At 39.7% G+C, this 22,444-nt stretch overlaps 1 protein-coding gene across 3 annotated transcripts in view; it reads left to right on the plus strand.

Annotated features, from left to right (window-relative positions):
• Positions 1–3,093: 3,093 nt before the first annotated feature.
• The window catches only part of LOC127582867 (rho GTPase-activating protein 21-like), a 302,839-nt gene continuing 283,488 nt past the window's right edge, over positions 3,094–22,444 (plus strand). For all 3 annotated transcript variants that reach the window (XM_052038469.1, XM_052038472.1, XM_052038470.1), the window contains exons 1-2: positions 3,094–3,385; positions 5,481–5,832. In XM_052038469.1, coding sequence (XP_051894429.1) covers positions 5,755–5,832 — 78 coding nt within the window. In that variant the 5' untranslated portion in view covers positions 3,094–3,385; positions 5,481–5,754. The remainder of the gene's footprint in view (positions 3,386–5,480; positions 5,833–22,444) is intronic.

The following is a 22,444-nucleotide window of genomic DNA, read 5'->3' on the forward strand; positions in this document are numbered from 1 at the left end:
CTATGCCCCCTCACCCACAAGTAATCATAGACTTTCACTTTCACACGTGTAAATGGGATATTGGCACTACCTGTCGATTTCCATCCCACCCTTTAAGACCATTGATACAGCCATCTTTAGGACTAACTCTATTGGTGAGCATTTAACAGAATGTGGCATTAAGGGACCCTTATAAACCTTAGGTCAATGGAAATCAGGGAGACACTCTTCACTGCCTGGAGTAACACCCAGCACAAAGGACGATGGCTGTGGTTGTTGGTGGTTAATCATCTCAGCCACAGGTCCAACCATCTTCAACCACCTCATCATTGGCTTTCCTATCATCGTAAAGTGAGTAGAGATGTTTGCTAATGATTGTATAATGTTCAAGTCTTTACTTCCTTGGAAACTGAAGCAAACCATGCCTGCATTTAGCAAGAATGGGACAACATTCAGGTATGGATTGATGAATGGCACGTGACAATCACACCACACCGGTGCCAATTAATGACCAGTCAACAAGAGAGCCTCATCAACAGCTTTGCCACTGAGGAGTTCCTCCACTATCAACAATCTGAGAGTCAACAATGAAAAGAAACATAAATGGACCAGCCACACAAATGCTGTAGTTACAAGATTAGGTCAGGGGCTAGGTATCCTATGTGGAGTAACTTACCTCTTCACTCCCCAAAGTTTTTCTTCCATCAACCCATCACGTATGAGGAATTTGATGGAATACTCTCCACTTGGAATGGATGAATGCATCTGCAAAGGTTTGACACCATCCAGGTCAACATAGACCATAAACAGCACCCTGAAAATTTAGTTTTTGCATGATGGGTACATTGCAATACACAGTATATTGTCGACAAGGGTATTGCTGCAATCCACTCAGACTGCTTTATCAGCATCCCCCACAAAAGACAACAGCAGCAGGCACATGGGAACACAACCACCAAAGGTTTCCCTCCAAACTTCCACACTATTGACTATCTATTCCTTTAACTCCAAGTCAAAATAAAACAACAAGTAAGGAAGGAAAACAAATTTAACATTTTAGGTTGATAAACTTTCATCAGAAATCTACTTGCAGGGTCTAAATACTTAATTTCTTATTTATTAACACTATAGGAGTACCTTCAACACTTGGACTACAGAATTTCAAGATGCCTCACCACCATATTGTCAAAATGACCATTAAAAGCTAGTTATGCCCAAATTCTTTGATAGAAAATACTCTTGCTATCACTGCTGATTTTGCAATGAGATGAACTGGATTTGTTATGCTTTTTGTGGACATGACATAACTAGTCAATTTGCCAACGCTGTTGTTTTACTGGAACAGCCTGATTATAGGTGCAGCTAATTTGAAGCAGCAGTCCTCAGCCCTATAGTTTATTGGTTTATTATTATCACTTGTCCAAGATGCATTGAAAAACTTGTCTTGCATGCTGTTCATACAGATCAATTCATTACACAATGCATTGAGGTGGTACAAGATAAAACAATAGCAGAATGCAGAATAAAGTGTAACAGCTGCAGAGAAAGTGCAGTGCAGGTAGACAATAAGGTGCAAGGTCATAACAAAGTAGATTGTGGGTTCAAGAGTCCATCTTACCGTACTACCGAACTGTTCAATAGTCTTATAACAGCAGGATAGAAGCTGTCCTCGAGCCTGGTGGTATGTGCTTTAAGGCTTTTGTATCTTCTGCCCAAAGGGAGAGAATGTCTGAGGTGGGTGGGGTTTTTGGTTATGCTATCTGCTTTATTGAGGCAGTGAGACGTCTAGACAGAGTCCACGGAGGAGAGTCAGGATGCTGTTGGGGCCTATTGTTTCTCTTGTAACAAATGCATTTAACCGTTTCTTGGTATCAGAGTGAACTGAATTGATTGAAGACTGGCTTCTGTGGTAATGGTGTTTATAGAAGGGAACTGAGAATTCCTGTTTGGTGATGGTCATCATGTTCTTCAGTTTATTTTTACTAATCCATTGGACAATCCCACAACCAGCTGAACTAGAGAGTGCTACCATCAACTTGAATTCACAACAAATATGCATTTACAGAACACTATTAATATTAGAAAAATGGCCCAAAAATCAACATATTGGTTAGTGGGGTTAACCAAATGAGTCATTCCAAGATACAACCTTAACAGATGGGATGGAAATGGAAAGGTAATGCCAATATCCCAAACATGGGTGTTTTAAGTGAATCACTATAATCATCTTGCATGTGGGCGAGAATGCAAAGCATTTATGCAATAAATCGACACGACTTTTGGCAGTCATAGGCAAAATCTCAAGCAGGTCTAAACCAGTAATGTGCAGGCTTAGACAGTTTCTTCTGCAAAAGCTAAATACCACAAATGCTATAAATTTGAAATAAAAACAGAAAATGCCGATAATATTTATCGAGTCAGAGAGCACCTGCACAGAAATGTATCAAAATCAACATTCAGGTCAATGACCCAAAGGTTTTCGCACTGTTTTTTTTCCCCTTGGTAAATACTGCCTATTATTCAGTAAAATGCTAAGCTTCTTCCTTCTACGGGAAAATTAAAACTGTGTTCTGGGGGAACTCACAACACACCAGCCTCACACATGGCGTGACTTGGAACAAGCGCTCTATTGTTGTTTCACGTTTTATTGTGTACAGAGGGTGCCGCCCATCCCAAACTCTCAAACTCTATTGGATGAACTGAATGTTCATCAAAAGCCATTTGTCGCTTAATGCCCGCCCAACCTTAATCCTTCATTGTGATTTGCTAACTGAACCATCAATCACTCTCAGCTTCTTAACTCTAACCTGTGCAACAAACTTTTAAAGGATGATGAACACCCATTTTCGCGGATTCTACATTATTTCCTCTAATTTACCATTTGCATTTCTTTAATTTTAGCTTTTTATATCAAGGACCATTGCAAATCTTTATCCTCTGCTCGCAGCCCGCTGTGCAACGATTGGGCCATACGATTACCCAATCAGAATGAAAAGTTGCTCACGCCCACCGCCGCAGGGAAAATCCCCGGTCGTCATTGGTCAGTTGGCCCGTCGGTCATCTAGCACCGCCAGCCCGCCGAGTTCAATTGGTTGGCCTGAGCTGGCGGTCGGGGCGGTCCGTGAGCCTGGGCGGCGAGCGGAGGTGTTCGAGGGAGTGGTGGGGCGGTCGGTGAGGCGCTGCCGCGGGAAAAAAAGGACGGAGCTTCTCACCGGGGCTCTCGGCGCTGTTCATGACAGAAACTTGCACCGTAGCACCGGATGTCTGAGGCTGATTGGGCTCCGGGAAGGGGTTAAACCCGGGCGTGCGAGGTGGGGTGGGGTGCGATTCGGTGTCGGCCGTCGACTGACAGCTCGGGCGCTGCCTGCCTCCCCCCCCTCAGCTCCCGCCGCGGCACAAAGGCGACGTGAGTGGTCAAACTTTACTACCGTTCAACGCACGGGGTCTGCCCGACTGCAGACGTGGGTGCTGGGCGCGTTGAGGCGACTTTGTGAGGGGATCGGGTGCGATCGAGTGAGTGACAGCTGCCAAATGCTGGCGCCAAAACAACAAGAAGGGAAAGTTGCGCCCTGGGCTGAACGGCCGGCTCATCCCCCCCCCCCCCCCCCCCCCCACTCTCATGCCCTGCACTCACTCTCACTCCCTCCTCCCCTGGGCAGCCCCTCGGAAGGATCACTTCCTTCCACCTCCCCAGCTGGGACAGGGGTTGGTGAGGAGGTGTGACCCTACCCTCGCATTGGGCACACCTCCTCACAGACCTGGGGACTCCAGGTTCTCAGTACTGTCCTGAATGCCCCTTCCCCACCTTGTGGGCCGGTCAGTGGGAGTGCTGCATTCCTGCATTGGAGGTTTTGAGCACATCCTTGACTCTTTGCTTCTGTCTGCCTCTCTTCACTGAGCAGAGCGTGGCATAGTGTGTCCTCCTCGGCAGGCTGGTGTTGGGCATGTGAGTGATGTTGAATGTCCAACAGAGCTGACTGAGTTGGGGATCTTGGCCTGGGGGAGGATGCTTCTCCTTCTTTATTATTGGTTTATTATTGTCATATGTACCAAGACATAGTGCAAGGCTTATGTTTTGTGTGTAATCCAGACAGATCATGCGGCACATAATTACGTCAAGGTAGTAAAAATATTGGAGGATTTCGCAGAGAAAGTGCTGTGGTATCATTCCAGTACTTTGGGTCCTGTAGGTAGACTAGCTCTCAGAGGGCATGGAACAGTGTTGCCTGGTAGACCATGAGTTTTGTGCCAAGTTTGAGGTCTTTTCACTTTTCCGCAATTGACTGAAGGCTGTGCTGCCGCATTGCAATGATGGTGAGGTTTATCATCAATGTCTGCTTTCATCGAGTGGCTCTTGAAATATGACATGAGATATAAGTTTTCCAGGGTCTTGCCACAAATGTCTATTGTCAGAGGGCAGTGTTGTATGATAGGGGCAGGTTGGCAGATGACATTTGTTTTGAGTGTAGAGCCCATCCTTTCCATGTGCTTCAGTGAGTGAATTGACAATTGCTTGGAGCTCTGCATGTGTCATATGTATACTGCCGCTTGATGACTAAGGTTGAGATTGCTTCTGGTTTGGGGTTGAGTCGCTTCCTACTGGCCATCACCAGGTAACGAATGGGTTCCATTTTTGCAGCTGTCCATAAGTCATTTTTGTCCATAAGCCAGGAAATATACAAAATTAATTCAATATGGTAACCATACCTCCACAGTGTTGTAATGAATGGCATCAAAAGCACTGATAAGAAAGAATAATTGCTAAAAGTGGAGAGAGGAAACTAGTTCTGCTGTTAATAGGAACGAACATTTGTACATACTTTTGATTTTTGAATTTAATAATCGTAGGGGAACTTGTTCGTATGCAGGGGTGTTCATAAATCGGGTGTTTGTAACCTGGGGACAGCCTGTAGTTCTGAAGATCAGCTCCACTCTCATGGTGAGTTTGTTGGAGGTGAGGTGCAGCATTGCGATGATAAAGATTGAAAAAAGTGCTGGAGCAACGGTGTATGTTTGTTACGTTTGTTTTTACTGAGCTCATTCAGGATCACTGCATGCCATCATGAAGCAAATGTAAGATGGAGGTGAATTTGTGTGGGCAGTTGAATTTGAGGAGAGAGCTCCATAGTCTCTCTGCAGTTGATCGAGTCAAAGCCTTTAGTGCATTTCTTTAATAAGCATACACAAACAAATTAGGCTCACGTTTCATACTTCCTTCTGAAACAATTCGCTGGTGAAATACCTTTTGTGTTTTAACTTTAGGTTTACCTGATTTGATCATTTGTTAAGTGCACCCTTGTAGTTCTGTCATTTAATTGGCAATTGTTCAGTGACTAAATACCATTACATGAACCTAAAAGGAAAAAAATGAATCTTCTGTGATGGTGAATTTGCTGTCTTGTAGCCTAACTCCTGACAAATTACATTAATGCTTTGATAATCAATGTTGGTTTGTTAAATCTAGTGTTGAGTGACTGAACCATTTTATTCTTATCTTCTAGAATCCCTTATTTTCAGATGATGAACGATTGTGCTGACTGGCAACAAAGAAGGACTTTCAGCAGACGGAGGAAATAATACACAGACGTTAATAACCAATAATAAATTGCTTTCAATGACAATCAAGTTATTGTTTCAAAGAAAAAAAATAAACTTATTTCAAGAGGTGACCTTGGGTTGATTGTCCATTTTATTTGGTGTTTTTAAAAAAAAACACAAGCTGAGGATGAAGGTGGTGAGAATTACAGAAATTACTGAGCTCATTGCGATTGAAAAATGATGGCTACTGGAACAGAACTATCACCAAACTTCAATCAAGCAGGAACATCGAACCTGACTGGAACAGTTAATATGGTATGAGAAATCAAGTGTAAAGTATTTTTGTTTTGCTTTATTCTTTGTTCGTGGCGTTAATTTGAAAGGTTGGAGGAATCTCTTTGCATCATTGTTGGACTCTTGTAGATTAGACTTCTCCATTCTTTATAATATCAACTAATATACAGCAAATGCACCATAATTAAGTGCACCAAATTATATAACAGGGTTGTCAACAGACTAAAGTTTGACACTAAATTACAGATATCAGGGGTGACACTGGTGCAAAGCAAGTGTTGTTTCTCCATAGCTGCAGGGACCCAGGTTTGATCCTGTCCTGGAGTGTGGGGTTTGGATATCCTCCAGTGACATGTGGGTTTCCTCTTCCAAATCCCAAAAATGTGCTGATAGGTTAATTGAGTAATGTATATTACTCCTCAGTTTTGGTTAATGGCAAGGCAAAACAAATCAAACAAGGGATTGAAAAACACGGTGACGCTAGAGGAACTCGGCAGGCCAGGCAGCATCTGTGGAGAAAAGCAGGCAGTCACATGTTTTGGGTCAGGACCCTTCTCCAGGACTGAAGATATGAAAAGGGAAGCCCAATATATAGGAGGGGAAAGCAGAGCAGTGATAGGTGGACAAAAGAGGGGAGGCGGGGCGGGCACAAGGTGGTGGTAGGTAGATGCAATTAAGAGATAGTGATAGGCAGGTGCGGGAGAGGAGGGGAGAGCAGATCCACCGGGGGATGGATCAGAGGTAAGGAGAGAAAAAAAAGTGGGTAGAAAAATGAGAGAGAGGCTAGGAGAGGGAAGAAATGAAGAGGCATGGTTGGGGTGGGGGGATTACTTAAAGTAGGAGAATTCAATGTTCATGCTGTTAGGCTGCAAGGTTCCAAGACAGAAAATGAGGTGCTGTTCCAAACAAGGGATTGTTTGGATTTGATATAATTTCATTTTGATACATGAAATTAAATGTATGGTTCATTTTGATATATTAGGACAAGGGATGATGGGGAGGGATGATGGGGGGGGGTGTGGGGGGGAGGTCCTGTATCATTATAAGATAAAAATCTTATTCAAAGTACTTGATGATAATTCAAAGACGATGAAAAAGGTGGATTTTTAAGGAGCGTGTTAAAAGAGAGAAAGAAGAGACAGAAAGGCAGAGAGTTAAAGGAGGGAATTCCAGTGGTTGAGGCATTGGCCGCTGAAATCAGGAGAAAGATTTGGTGGAATGCAGAGATTTTGGTGGGTTGTAGGGGTGGAAAAGATTACAGAGGTGGTGTGGAATTTAAACTTAGTTAGTTTGGAACCAAAGTGAAAGCTAGTATTACTAATTATAATTATAAAACTACTGAAATGTTGAGAAATTTCAATTGGTTCGCTAATGTAGTTCAGGGGAGAAAAGCCATCCTTTGCTATATTTTTAGCAAAGGGTGAAATTTAAGCTAAAAATTGAATTAGCTGATTACATTTCTCTAGACTGAGATTATCTTGTCAAATCATCAGGTTTGCAACACTATTTTGTGAATTATTCTTGAGTTCACAAAGCGTCTTTTAATTTGATTAAAATTAAGGATTCAGTAGGAATGAAGTTGGATAAAAATTTGAAATGGAACCAGAAGTCGTAATATTAGGCTGGTGACTAAAAGCTTAGTCAAGGAGAGAGATCTAAGAAGTAGAGAATTCTGTTCCATTTGGAATATTTTATTTGTGGAGAGAACGAAGGTGAGTAGTATTTTGCTGTATTCTTTATATTTTGGGGAACTTTGAAAGCTTGCCTATTGGTATTTACTATTTATTACATGGAAGAATTTTGCATGTGGTAAAAGTATCTTGAATTTTTGTTGTCCATTTAGACAGTGCCATTGACTTGTGGGAGGAGAGTTTCAGATCTGGATTAGTGGCAATCTTATTCCCTTCAGAGGAATTTTGCAACATTGTCATATATTGTACGAAACTGGTTATTTGCATTTCTGTAAATTTGCTGAACTATGGCTGATCTTTTTTTCTTCTCCCACCCTAACTTAGAGACATTGAGGCCAATTGTAGTGTCTTTTATTATTATTCTCCTTCTTGGGCAGTCCCCTGTGGTTGACTCCATCCAGTTCTGTGGCTTCTGAAAAGTCCTATGTGGGCTCTGCAGATCCTGACACAGATGGTGCAGTTGGGTAGCTTGGGATATTGGGTCCTCCTTCCACTGTTTGCATCTGGTTTTTGAATGGTCCTGTCATTGTGCCTTGATGTACGCATTTCTGTCCAAGATGCTACCTCTCCATTTTGATATTAGGGGCTAAGGATTCCAGTGAGCAAGTAAGGATGTTACTTTTTTCTGGAAGAATTTGAAAACGTCTTCAAAATATTTTCTCTGTGCTATTGGAAATCTTTTCCCTTGACGGAATGCAGAGTGCTCGTTTTAGGACTCTGGTACTGGCCATGTAGATAGTGTGGCCTGTACAGTTGAGTTGGTTGAGTGTGATCAGAGCTGGGATAATGGCCTGAGAGTGGATGCTGATATTGATATAATCTATCGTGATGATCAGTTTGGAGGATTTTGAGGGTATTTTTGGTATTTTTCTGATGTATTGAGGTTGTCCATAAGTCACAGAGAATTGAGAGTATCACCTGCTCAGCAGTGTTTTGAGGTCTTGGTTTTTGAACACCCTTTTTCATTGTCAATAGGCTGTGCTGGAGTATAGGTAGTGGTGATGAATTTTGTCATCGATGCCTCCTTTTATTGAGCGATAACTGAGGTATCAAAAGTGATTCAGGTTTTTTAGGTCTTGCTTGACTGTGATTGTCAGAAGGCAGAGCTATGTGGCGGGGATATGTTGGTAGACAATTTTTTGCTCTCCAGCTATTTAACTGTAAGACCAATTCTTTTCCTATACTTTAATGAAGGATTCAATAACACATTGGACTTCAGTCTCTGAGCATGCTTATACGTAAGTATTGTCTGCTTACTGTGATCTGATGATTGGTCCTAGAGTGGAGATGATGAAGGTTTACAGTTGACTCTTGTAAATTAATTCCACTCCAGCTGGAAGATTGTTGGGGTGATGGGAAGTGCACTGATGTCAGGTCTTTAGTGAACCTATTATAGTTTGCATGTTGTCATGTAGCAGGTATAGAGTGGAAATGATTGTCTGAGGATAGGCATAATTGAGGAGGCTTCTCCATAATTCCTCTTGGTTGCTGGAACAGCTAAGTTGGGATGACTGGAAATTAAACCTGGAACTTTTACACACTTTATGGCTGTTAACATAAAGGCATAGGGAATGTGTTCATGAAAAGAATGAAGTTTCCCAGCACTGAGCATTTGACTATCAGCTTATAGCATGACAGATTGGAGTGGCATAAGTTTGATATCCTTACTCATGAGTTACTGATCTCAGTTTGCTGCATAGGAAGTGCTTCTCCACAAGTGGAAAACAGTCCTTGTTCAATTTTTGGTAGCCAGGCAAATAGTCCTTCGAACATTCCTGGTCACTTATCTATTTTTGTTTTAGGTCTCATTTGATATGGATGCCAAGATCTTAGAAAGATGAAATAACACAGTGGTTATGTATACTTACTAAAATGGGATGCTTTCATTAATGTTTTGGTGCCCTTGTAAATCAGATTTAAAAAACATAAAAAACTGAATTGAAATTCCATTTTGTAGCATTTGATAATTTGGCATTGTGTGAATGCAAGTATAAAGCTAGCAGCAAAAACAACGTAAACTAATTGGTCTAGATTGCTTAATTGCAACTTCATACTTTGTTTTATGGTGATATGTATGCAGATAAGAATAATACTTCATACTGTTCAAATAATCTAGATTTAAATTTATACCATACAATAATATTCTATTTGTGAGAATCCACTGTCTTGCTCTGTGGAGAAGCTGTTTTGTTGTACTTAGTGAAAATAAGTAAGTTGGCTCTGAACTGTCACACATAGCTAAATTAAATCAAATGGGTTCTAACTTAAGTATTGCCCAAGTGCAAATAGATAGAATTATGTATATTGTGAAGGTTCTGGTTAGAAATGTCACATTTTCAGAATGAATGGAAATCTCCATTATTTATATTCTGCAGTGAAATTTAATCAAATTCAGAAGCAGTTTTAAATTAACCTTTTTATTTTGACATCTAGGATTTGATCATATGCTGTACATGCTTTTATTTTTTCCATAAATCCTGCTGAAGGTACCAAGACAAAATTATTCTATAATCATGTCAAAAATTAATTGTACACTGCAATAGAAATTGCTAGACTACAACCACAAGAAGATGCCTAGTATCCTAGCACAAGTTTTGAAAATAAAGTAAGTTGAATAAAGTAAAAGAAATATCTTTTTAAAAAATATGTCACTAGTAAGAATTCTGTATTATCAATTGCTAGCATGGTTGATTTTGTAGAACCACAGGTTGTAAAGGACACGAATAGCTGAGGGCTGTAAACAACATTTATCTGTCATTTCTATTTAAACATCTCCAGTGCTTGGACAATGTAATGGAAAGGACAACAAATGTATTAATAATTTTTTTTGTTGAATTTGCAAAAGATATTTTGAAAGAGTGGATAATTGTTTACATTTATATTTGAACTAGTGGTTAGATACAGACTATAAAGTTCCTGTTTCAATTCAATTCACCTGACAGTATTGTTCAGCTCTAACTAGTGGACATGAATTTCTAAGTAACCTTCAATTCTGCAACAATATTAAGAGAACCAATAGCAATTTACAACTGATAGGCAGATATCTGAATGTTATTGAGCTAAAAGACACCAGTTAGGTTGGAGGAGCATTTCTTACTCTACAGTATTTAATACCTTGCAACTTTCTTAAAAACAAAATGTCATTCTACTTATAAAAATAAAATTTAACTTATTTAAATCATCTATTTTAATACTGGCTACTGTTTTTGCACTTTTAAAGACAGCAGAGTAAATAATCCTCAATATGAGGTATCACCATGATTTTGAATAAGATGTACTTTGGATTGAAAGGAGCTTGAGAGAAGAGTTTCCTTCAAACTGTTGTGAAACATGGAAAGGGTGGAAACATTTTTATTTCAAGTTAACAGCATTGGCAAAAACACATGATTCAGACAGCACATTCAGCAACATTCCATTCTGATGTTGACTCATTCTCTAATGTGGAATACACCTATATGTAAATCCTAAGATACTTTTACTCTGTTACTGGTACTGAAGGGATACAGCACTTGAGTGTTGACTTAAGGCCCATGCTTATTGTTTGTGACTGATCTCAACTCTGAGGATATTTGTTAAAATAATAATTGGATTCCTGGCTTCTCAAAGACAACAAAAACGACTCCAGGTTGATTTTTTTTTATGGTTTTGCCTGGTGTTCACAGCCTCAAAATGAGATGGGTAGGCTTCTTCCCTTGTTACCAACTGCAATGAAATGGGCATTATTTTGAAAGATATCTGGAGCACTGAATGGTTCACATAGTAGTCTTGACACATTTTAAATATAGAGATTAGGATGCTCTGATGTAAGATCACAATTGCCATTTTAGGTCAGAACTGGGAGGAGACTGCATGCTTACACTGACATTCTTCATGGGCTTTGTAACTGAAAGAAATGCATCAAATGTAACCACTAAACTGTTTATTTGGATCCTGAGTAGCAGGAATTTATTTTAATATTTAATATCTCTCCTATAAGGCAATGTCAGTTGCCTCTTCAATAAAGTGCCAATTATTTTCTTGGTAATATTAATGGCAGTTAAAATATGTTAAAATGAGAACTCAGCTTGAAACATTAAATAGTGTTTAAAATTACACCATGATGATAAGGTGATAGGTGAGCTAAAATTAGATAAAGAAAAAAAATCCAATTTAATTTCTAATTTAATGCCTCATATATATAAAAAAAATTCCAAAAATGATTTCATGTGATAAGTTCATTGTAAAACTTGAGTTCAAGGTCAGTGGTTATGGAAGCAAATGAATTTGTATATTTATTATTACCATTTGGGAGTAGAATTAGTTCTCAAGTTTGGTTTTAAATTGGTTTTAAAGTAGTTGGTTTGCTGTTACAGTCTAGGTAATGTCTTGTTACCTTAGACTTTGTTAATTCTCAAAATTTGTCTTCCATTTAGACCATTCTTTGCATGTTCCATTATTGGTTTTCGTCAATTTGCAGTGGGACAGGAGTGAGTCTTGCAGTCAGCAAGTTTTGATGTCTTCAGTTAACATGTTTTATCATCAGCTCTGAAAGAAATCCTGTAGTTCTGTTGATCCTTTATTTTAAGCTGCCGCTGCAAAATCTGTTCATGTATATTTAAGAAGGAAGTTGCCTTAACTGTCCATGGAGTTGTGGAGTGGTGTTAATTTACTTTGATTCAGAACCTGGGATAAGTAGTGGACTTTTGCTGCCATTGCTCGAAGGACTACTAAGATTTCATAGGGATTAGTTTGGAACTTCCGTAGCGCAGTAAAGATGCCTCCATTTTACGATCTTATTTGAAATGTGTAATGCCCTTATTTTGTTATTATAATGATTACGTCGCTGACGCTGACACTGACAAATGGTTTCAACTATTTTGAATAACATTATTTCATTCACAACTTTATGACGTTTTATTGGTAGTTATGCATGGATTCTTAATTTTCATTCTGGTAGATCTGATTATGTTTTTAGTAATATGAATTCTAACAGTAGTGCAGTGACATTGTCTGTTACAAATTGCATGATGAGATATTATTTTTGTAAAAGAAAAGACCATGACACGATAATATACAATGTGTAAGGTAAGGCCATATTTTGATCAGGTCGTAGTCTCGGATGTAAGTTATAAGCAGACTGGCAATTGAAGAGAATTTAGGAGATTGAAACATGTTTGTACACTTCAAACACTGAGCATTTTTTAAAAAAGGATAATTTATTGCATCATCAAAAATATTGCAGTTGGTGTCTTGTGACAAAAATAATAATGAAATTTTGATAAAATATGATGCTTTGATAATGAGGGATATAAGGCTTATGATTTATGTAAGTGTCCTGTCGTTTTCATTTTGTGGGTTCTGAGGTGGCTAATGAGGCCATGTGGGAACTGCAGATTCTCCCTTGAATGGGGCAGGAAATGTCTGACGTGCTGAATGGCTGAGTAGTATGTTCTTTCCGCCACTCGTGCAGAGCTTCTGTTCCTGATCCGAGGCCTTCGTTCTCAATACTATTCTGAATGCTGCTTCTCCACTTTGTGCAGTCATGGGCCAAAGTTTCCCAGGAGTCCATGTGCATCTTGGATTTCTTTGAGGAGGCTATAAGCATATCCTTGAATCTTTTCCTCTGTGTGTCTAGGAGTCTCTTTCTCATTACAGAGCTTAGAATAGTTTTGGGAGTTTGATGTTCGGCGAGCAAATGATGTAGCCTGCCTAACATGGCCAACTGAGTGTAACTAGGGCTTCAATGCTAGGGATGTTGGCCTGGGACAGGACACTGTAGTTGGTTTGCTTATCCTTCCACTGAATTGAGCATTTTGCAGAGACAGTGTTGATAGTATTTTTCTAGTGCCTGGAGGTGCTTGCTGTAGGTGGTCCAGGTCTCAAGCATGAGGAGGGCAGGGATCACTGACACCTGGTAGACCTTGGGTTTTATATCAGGTCTGAAGTCTTGCTCTTCAAGTACCTTTCTCCTCAATTAACCAAGGTGATGGAATTTTGTTATTAATCTGTGCCTTACCGAGAGACTGTTCCCAAGATGGGGGAAGCAGTCTATGTTTTCTAGCATCTTGCTATGAACCTTTGTTGTCAGAGGGTAGTGTGGTGGAGCAGGGGCAGGTAGCATTTGAAATCACATGTGTAGCTGCATCAATATGATTGGTATCTATAAAGTTGACAGCAGCTCTGTGTTAACATAGTTGCCTTGAAACTGTAGATTACAGCCAATAGATAAAGTAGTTTCTATAACATAATCGGTTGTTGAAGCTATTCATAGTATTTACAAATACTATTTACAATCATGGAAATAGAACCCTATATGCTGTAATAGAAGTGCAGTGTGGGAAACCTCTAGCTCTGAGTATGTATAACTATTCACTACTATATTCAAAATAGACCTCTATTGGTTGCAGCAAAATGTTAGCTCTGGAAGTACATAAAGTGTTGTGAAGTGATGTTATAATGGAGAGAATGGATTAAGCATGTGGTTAGGAGATCAGTATAAATAACTTATGTCTCTGATTTTGATGATGATCCAGGAAAAAGTGGTATCATTATAGCAAGAAGGTGAGGAGGTTGATGAATCTTCTGAAAGTGCCGATTCACTTAAAGGCAGTCATGGCTGGTTTGAATATTTCAAAAAGAATACAAGCCTGCATAATATTTGTCTTGTGGGATTGGCAGGAAGTGGAGATACCGTGGTGGCAGAAAATTTTCCCAAGAAGCCAAAGGGAATCATCGAGGAATGTGGTTACTCTCCTAAATAAGTATTTAATGTGGATGAGATGGACCCCATTTGGAAGAGGATGTTCCTGTACACATTCATCTTGAGGGATGAGAAAACTGCACCAGGCTTCAAGGCAGCTTTAATCTTTTCCTTGGAGACAATGCCAAGGGTAATTGTAAGCTTAAGCCTTTCTTAAAGTACTACTTTTGGAGTACCCCTGGGGTCTAAAGGGATATTCCAGTGGTCAGGTGAAAAAGTCTGGATGATGGCACTTCTCTTCTGAGATTGTTTCTCTTCCACATTGTTTCTCCTCCCCAGTTGTGAGAGGAATAACTTGAATGACAGAACCATACACATTGAAAATGCCCCTGGACATCTTGTGAATATCAAGATGTGGTTGACAAAATACATGTAGATTTTGTGTCATCTAACACCACTTCATTGTTGCAACTAATAGACCAGGCTGCTAATGCTACATTCAAGGCTTACTATCTGCAATGTGTAGTGAGATGTGTCATTTTGGAATTCGGGGTCAATTGACAACCCATCATTTCAGGAAAAAAATGGGAGATGTACAGTGCCTCTTGGGATGATGTAAATCCTGCATCAACGAATGGTAAATGGGGAAAATTGCGCACCACTCTCATGTGATTATGAACCTGAAAAATTGCCAAGAGGACATTGTTAAATTGGTAAATGGCCTGGATTTGACATGGAAGAGTTATTGAAGGAACATGAAGGACTCACAAGTGAGGAGCTATTGGAGTTTGAACAATGTGGTCACAAAAGGAATAAGTAGCCACTGACCAGCACCACCACAACCACAAAAGACTTTTGAGGCATTCTGCTAATCAGGGAAAGTAACAGCCATCTGTAATCCTAGTATGGAGCAAAGTTTTAGATAAGGTGGCTGGATAGAAGATAACATGCTTGCTGTAAGGAGCATTATCAGATCAAAAAGGGAGCCGAAATAAAAACACATATTGCTGTTCAGGCAGCACCTATGGAAAGAAAAGTGGAGTTAATATTTTCGATTGAAGCCCCTTTATCAGAACTGGGAAAGAAAGAAAAACAAGTTGGGTTCGTTCCAGAGAAGTGTGGGGGTGGGGGATAGATTAAGGAAAAGGAATGTGCCCATCCTGTCAAGATACCCAAGGATCTTCCATGCTTAATTTGGTGAGTACCCTTAAAGGATGCACTATATATGTTTCTATTATCTTGATTTAAGTTTTGATTGTTAATAAATTGATATTTCATTCAATTAGATACTTATATATTTTTAAGTGGTGAGTTTTTTGACGAGATTATTGAGCTTTGGAGTACAACCAGAATTTTTACATTGAAATGAATGGGAAATAACTTAGTGATTTATGAATTTTTGCTTTACATAACATTTTCCTGGAATGTAATGCTATGCAAATCAGTATACAATTTTTTTTTAACATGAACACCATACTGTGAAGTTCCTTGTTCAACTAACAAAAATTCTGTAAAGCAGTAGTTCCACTGTGTTCACAAAATAATATCATTGGGTACTGTAGTGATCATGAATTTAGGACTTTGGTTCACTTCATGGTTTAATTTTTCAGTCTTCTGCATGTTTGTAAGAAACCGAGCAGTGTATGAATAGCTTTGTACAGGAAGAAAAGTGAAAAGTTGAGGAGCATGAAATTATTTTCTGATGATTTCTTGTGTATAAATAGAGATTAACAAAAAGTTAGGAGCAGGGTCTTAGTTTGGACACTGGATTGTGGCAGTACAAGGGGAAGAGGTAATGTCACAAGAAGACAAATCAGATTGCCTTATCTATAGAGAGATCCTCCTGTGGTTTGCCACTGGGAAAATCATTACATGGGTTTTCCTTGTGTATTTCCTCCAAGTGACTGAGAAGTCATTCCCTGAATTGCAGTGTGGATTCCTTCCATCTAGAGGCATAAAGGACATGATCTTTACTGTGTGATGTTTCCAAGAGAAAGGCAAGGAGCAGCACCAACTACGTGACCTTTGTTGACTTCACTAAAACCTTGATCAATTGAGAAGGATTGGAGTATCCTTCTCAAATTTGTCTGCTGCCAGAAATTCATCTCCGTTCTATGTCTGACAAAATGGGATGCAAAATATGATTTTAATGAATGGGTCCATGTCAGACTCCATCTTAGCTTAGTTTGGCTTTAAGAAAGGTTGCATTATTGCCCTATCACTTTTCTCAAGCTTTCTTGCAGCAATAATGTCTCCCCTCAAACAGGCTTCCTGCTGGAGCTAATCTAAAGGACAGATAAAGAAGTTTTTCAATGTACGTTGCCTCCGGACCAGAACCAAGAGTAACTTGAACTTTGGTTATTGAGTTGCAATATGCAGATAATCCTGGGTATGCATACAAGCTTCATGTCATTGTTGACTCTGTCACTGAGTATGGGCCTTGAAGTAAACACCTTCAAAACAAAGGCCCTCTATTAACCTAGGGGCAGTACAGTGATGCAGCAAACCTCAGAGTTCCAATGATCCAGCTTTGATCCTGATCTCTGCTACTGTCCGTTTGGAATTTGCATATTCTTCCTGAAACTGTGTGGGTTTCCTCCTGTTGCTTTGGTTTCCTCTATTGCCTCAAAGGTTAATTGGCTACTGTATATTAACCCTTGTGTGCAGGTGAGTGCTAGAATCTGAGGGGGGGGGGGGTGGAGGGGGGAGTTGATGGAACTGTGGTGAGAATAAAATGGGATAAGTGCTGAATTAGAGTGATTGATGCTGGTGTGGTCGAAGAGCCCATTTCCATGTTATGTGATCCTTTGACTTTAACCTGCACCTGCAGTACAACACCACTCTGATAAAGATTTGAAGCAGGAACGTTAAGAAAATGTGGATCTTTAGCTGGTAAGCCATGTCGCAACATAAGTAGTTGTTGATTTTGAAATGCATGGTCACTTTCAGTACACCAGCACAGCATTTGGCCATCTGAACAGAAGAGAATTTGAAGGTGACAACTTCAAATTTATTACAAGGCTCATGTCTAACAGGCAGCAGTGCTGTTTATCCTCCTGCTTACTTCTGATACACGGGCCATCTCCAACAGTCGTCTTCACAAAATCCTCCAAGTGCTCTGGCAGGATAAGTGAGCTAATGTAGGCATCCTCTTGTAGGCCAACATCCCCCAGCATTTGAGGCTCTAATTACACTTGGATGGCTCCAATGTATAGGCCATGTTCTTCACATGCCTGAGACCAGACTTCTGAAACAAGTGCTCTACTCTGAGCTCCATCACGTTATCAGGAAGACAGAGGAAACATTTGAGGATGTTATCAAAAATTCAGGTGGGGAGGGGTGCGTTAAGTGTAACACCTGCTTGTGGGGCTCTTTAGCCCATGACCACGTAAAATGGAGAAAGACCGTTTGGTGATGACACTGAGAATCTTGAATCACTTTTGGGAGCATGCAGAAGTCCAGCTTAAATAATGAAAATACCACTTCCTGTGCTACCTACCCACCTATTCTGTCAAGCACTTCTTGTCCCACCTGTGGCAGAGTGTGGATGTTACATTGTACTCGGCTACCTTGTAACCCCCTGAATTGGAGTGGAAGCAAGTCATCTTTGACCCAAAAGACTACCTCAGAAGATAGCATAAATCCAGTCTTCAAATACTCATTATGATGTGTTATATGTATTTTGATTTGCATGGATATTTGCTTTGTAAATTGTGGTAGGTTCAATGCAGTCTTCCTCCTCCATCTGGAAGCAGCGGTAACTTTGCCTTTTGTGGCTTCAGCTAATCCTAATGGAGAATAACTTAACAGGAGACGGTGGTTTCTTTTCCTCTTCTTTCTGCTTTCTTCCCGAAAATGGTGTGCTAGTTTGACAGCAGGGATCTAATGACCCTTTTCACGTGCTTGTCGTTTATTTTTGAGTTAGAACTTTACTAGATTTACAGGCTACATTCTACAGCCTTTGGTCAGAAGGCAAGTATCCTATTCCATGCCCTACTTCTGTTTGTCGCTCTGATTTATGTTAATTTTATGAACAAAGAAATTAGAAATAAGAGTAGGCCATTCAGTCCCTTGAGCCTGAAGTGCTGCTTGGCAGGAATGCAGAAGTATCAATGCAGCCCCACAAAAAAATATAGGCATACTCAACACTTAATTCTGGAAAATTAACAATAAAATGTTCATAAGTAATCTCTGGTTTTTAGGAGAACAAGACAAAACACTTCTTGGGTCTTATTATTTAATTCTGAACCTCTGCCACATGACAAGAGATAAAGATATATCTCCTTGTGCTGCTTATAAATGAGTATTACCTCCCTCGGGTGGCATACCTTGCAGCCATTTCCAGAAAACAAAAGCTGCATCCCACATGCTTGCAAATTTGCTGGAGCTCTAACTTAAAAGGAATGACTTGCAGTTCTGATACAACTACAAAAAAAGGTCATTAGATCCCTGCTGCAATGTCAAACTGGCATACCTACCTTAGATTGTGACAGGTTTCATTTTTCTTATGTATAATATTTCTATGACCAGTAGATATAAAATTTGGATTTTAGACTGCAATGAAATATAAACATTCTTATATTGAATTCATACATTAAAAATTGGGGGCTGGATGCTAAAAGCTCTGCTGATGTCTTTTTCCTCTAAATAATTGACACTGAAAGAGCCAATTAAATTTGGTGGGTTGTATTGCTTTCCTAAAGTATCCAGGTACACGGAAAGATTAAGTACATTGCTAAAATTCTCAGATGAGGAGAATGCAAAATAAATATTTCCTTGTAGTCCTGCAGTTAGTGGAGTTTGCTGATCACCATCTGCTGACAGAAATTCCGCATGACGTAATTTGTTCTGAATTACCTTGTCTTTGAAGATAAACTTGATGCCCTGGAAATTCCACTGCATTCAAATGGGTGTGCTAGTTATACTTCACAGAAGAGCTCTCGTGACCTTTTGGTTGTGGGATCCTGGCTGTAAGTTTCAGTTTTATGTTTTTGTAGTTAAAGTTGTTTTGCCTGGGAATGAGGCTGAGCTTGGGAACTAGGATGTGTTAGAAAATGAGTATGTTTTAAGTTGCAGAGAAAGGGTGAGTTCTCTTTCTAATTCTGACAGAAGGTCATTAACTCAGTTTGTCTCTTCACAGATGCAATCTGATGTGCTGAGTATTTCCAATTTTCTGTTTTTATTTCAGATTTCTGACAGCCTTTTGTTGGAAATTTGCCTTTTCTAATTTGGAGTTTGTGTTTGTTTGCTCTTGGCCTTGCTGACAAATTCTGGTTATTATTATCCATTTTGCTACTCTGCACTATCATATTGTCATTACTCCTTAATTTCTTTAATTTATCATAAGGCATTTATTTTCCTCTTTGTGCCCTCACACACCCTAAGCTACTTAGTTTAAAACCTTATCTGGAGCCTTAAATTACTCAATTTGCTGGGACACTGGTCCCAGCCTAATTCACTCGAAGCCTATCCCAATAGAAGAGCTCTCTCATTGTGTTGTACATGAATTGAAACTCCTTTCTTTCACCAATTATTCAACCATACATTTGATTCTCTGGTCTTATTGGTGGTATGTGAATTTGTATGTGGCTCAGGTAGTAATCCAAAATTGTTACCTTTTGTGCTTTTGCTTTTTAATTTAGACCCTAGCTACTTGTACTTCTTCAGCAGAACCTTCTTCCTTAACCTATGTCAGTGGTTCCCACATGGACCTTGACAGCTGGATCTTTCCCCTTCCACTCCCAAGTTGCTCTTCAGCCCCAAGGTGTCCTTAACCCTGGCACCGCGCAGGCAATGCAGCCTTCTGGGCTGTTTGTAGCTGTAGGAAACAGTACCTATCCCCTAAATATACCGTCCCTTAGTAGCACTACATTGCTTTTCAGTCCCCCAAATTGAGTGCCCTGCCATCCATCCACCACAGTGCTGTTTGCCATTTGTTCATCCTTCCTGTGGTCTTTGTGCTTGTTCACATCAGTTGCAAGAACTTTGTACCTGGCGAACAAATGCAACAGCTGAGGACATAAAGCAAAATTGATACCAAGTAACTGAGTTGTAGGCTAATACAGAGATGTAGAAGACAGCATAAAAATCCATCCAAAATTTGGGAGAATTTGAGGGAGGGTGAGTGGTAATATTGGACTCCATATGAACCATGTCTTAGGAGATTCACAGTTCTTAATGTAATAAATTATCTTCATGCTTTTCTTGAAAAGAAAGCATGCCATTTCAAAGGAAACAAAACTTGGACCTAAATAGATTTCCATGCCAACCCTCTTGAGTACAAGATGTTCATGCTGTTTGTACTTGTGTATTCTCTAGAAAATTACAGTGTTGCTTTGAAAGATAATAGAGCTTTCAGATATACTGAGGCAACTGAGCCTATCATCAACACAAGCATATAATCAGGTTCAACAGAACTGCTGACAGAATTGTAACAAAAATTCAGATGAAAACTGTTTTCCTATTATTGTGCAATATATTAGTTAAATTGTAACTAGTTGGGCAACTCATAGTTTTATCTTTTTGCCAACTAATTTAAATACCATAAATTTTTTGGTAAATTATGTGATCTTTCCCTTTTATTCTACCCTCCTGAAGGTTTCCTTCTATCACATACATTTCACATTTTTAAAGGATATACTTGAGACCCATTTTCAAGCTTCCCCAAATACCAGTGTGCTATCGTTCATAAGGAAGTTCATAACATTGCTTGGGAAGGGCAACCCTTTCACTTTTTTTATTCACCTTTCTCCCTTTAAATCTTGTTCTGAGATTTCATTTCCTGATGGGCTGTGCTTGGAGGATGCTCACTGTCAAGAGAGGAACACTTAGTTGAACAAATGTGCTTTATCTGTGGCAGCTCAGGGATGCACACTGGGAGACTAAGATGGAAATGATAAGTTGTCTTGTTCAAATTGAGATATAAGCGACTGTAGATGCTGGAATCTGGAGCAAAAAGCAAGCTGCTGAAGGAACACAGGAGGGTCAGGCAGCATCTATGAAGGGTAAGGGATAGTCGATGTTTTGGGTCAAGACCCTTCACCTGGGCTGGTCATTTGCCCCTTTGGTCTGCATTCAGATGAAGGGTCTCAAATCCAAAATGTCAACTGTCTATTTCCCTCCACAGATGCTGCCTGACCCCATTGAGTTCCTCCAGCAGCTCATTTTTTTGGCTTATACAAATGACTTGTCACTGTAAAGATAACTGTAGGTGTAGAAGGTACTATGGCTGGAACAGTGATAGGAATTGTCCTTTGGAAGCATTACTTTGCAAATCCCTTCACAATATTAACTTTCGGGAATACTTCAGTTTCCCAAGGCTCAGAATGGAAAAGCACATTCTTTGAAACATCTCTCTAGAACCCATTCATTAATTACCAGCATAAATATGGCTACAGGTGATGGGAGATGTATTCCATTAAAATGTTTGTGTCATTGGTATTTGAAAATAATTTTTTAAAAAAACTGCAAATGCTGAAAATCTGAATTAGAAAATGCTGGAAACACTCAGTGGGTGTTTTGATGAAGAGCCTTTGACCTGAGATATTAAATCTGTTTCTCTTTCCACTGCTGCCTGACCTATTGAGTGTTTCCAGCATTTTCTGTTTGTTATTTCACTATTGGTGAGGCCGCTAGATTCGAGGAGCAGCATAAGGTCCAACCCACATTATAGTCAGGTCACCCACTTCCCATTTGGCCTTGGAAATAAGTTCCAGTAATAGAGGTAGCTTAACTGCTAGCCATTTGGTATTGGTTTATTATTGTCACTTGTACCGAGGTACAGTGAAAAACTTTTCTTGCATACTGATCGTACAGGTCAATTCATTACACAGTGCAGTTACATTGAGTTAGTACAGAGTGCATTGAAGTAGCACAGGTTTGCCACCTGTTATCAAAATTTGCCTTTATTTCTTTGCACATTTCCACATTTTCACCTTCAGTGGGCCTAACATCACTTTAGGTGGGATTGCCAGTGTTGTCCACAAACATCCTGTTTCCGTTCCATTCAATAGGAGATGTAATGTCCAAACGAGTGATGCTGACGTCTTCTTCACTGACAAATGCATTGCCTGCCTTGAATGCTTCAACTATAATGCTGATGAAACACTAATTGTGTCAAGGCTCAGCTGTTCCAGTATTCTTCTATCTGTTTTTCCACACCTGCAAACAAGCCCATGTACAATTTCACTTCCTTTATCCAATCCTACATATATTGGTTCCCAGTTCCTCAGTGTTGTAATTTTAAATTCTTATTCTCATACAT

The sequence above is a fragment of the Pristis pectinata genome, chromosome 25 (genome assembly GCF_009764475.1).
Source record: "Pristis pectinata isolate sPriPec2 chromosome 25, sPriPec2.1.pri, whole genome shotgun sequence".
NCBI lineage: Eukaryota > Metazoa > Chordata > Chondrichthyes > Rhinopristiformes > Pristidae > Pristis > Pristis pectinata.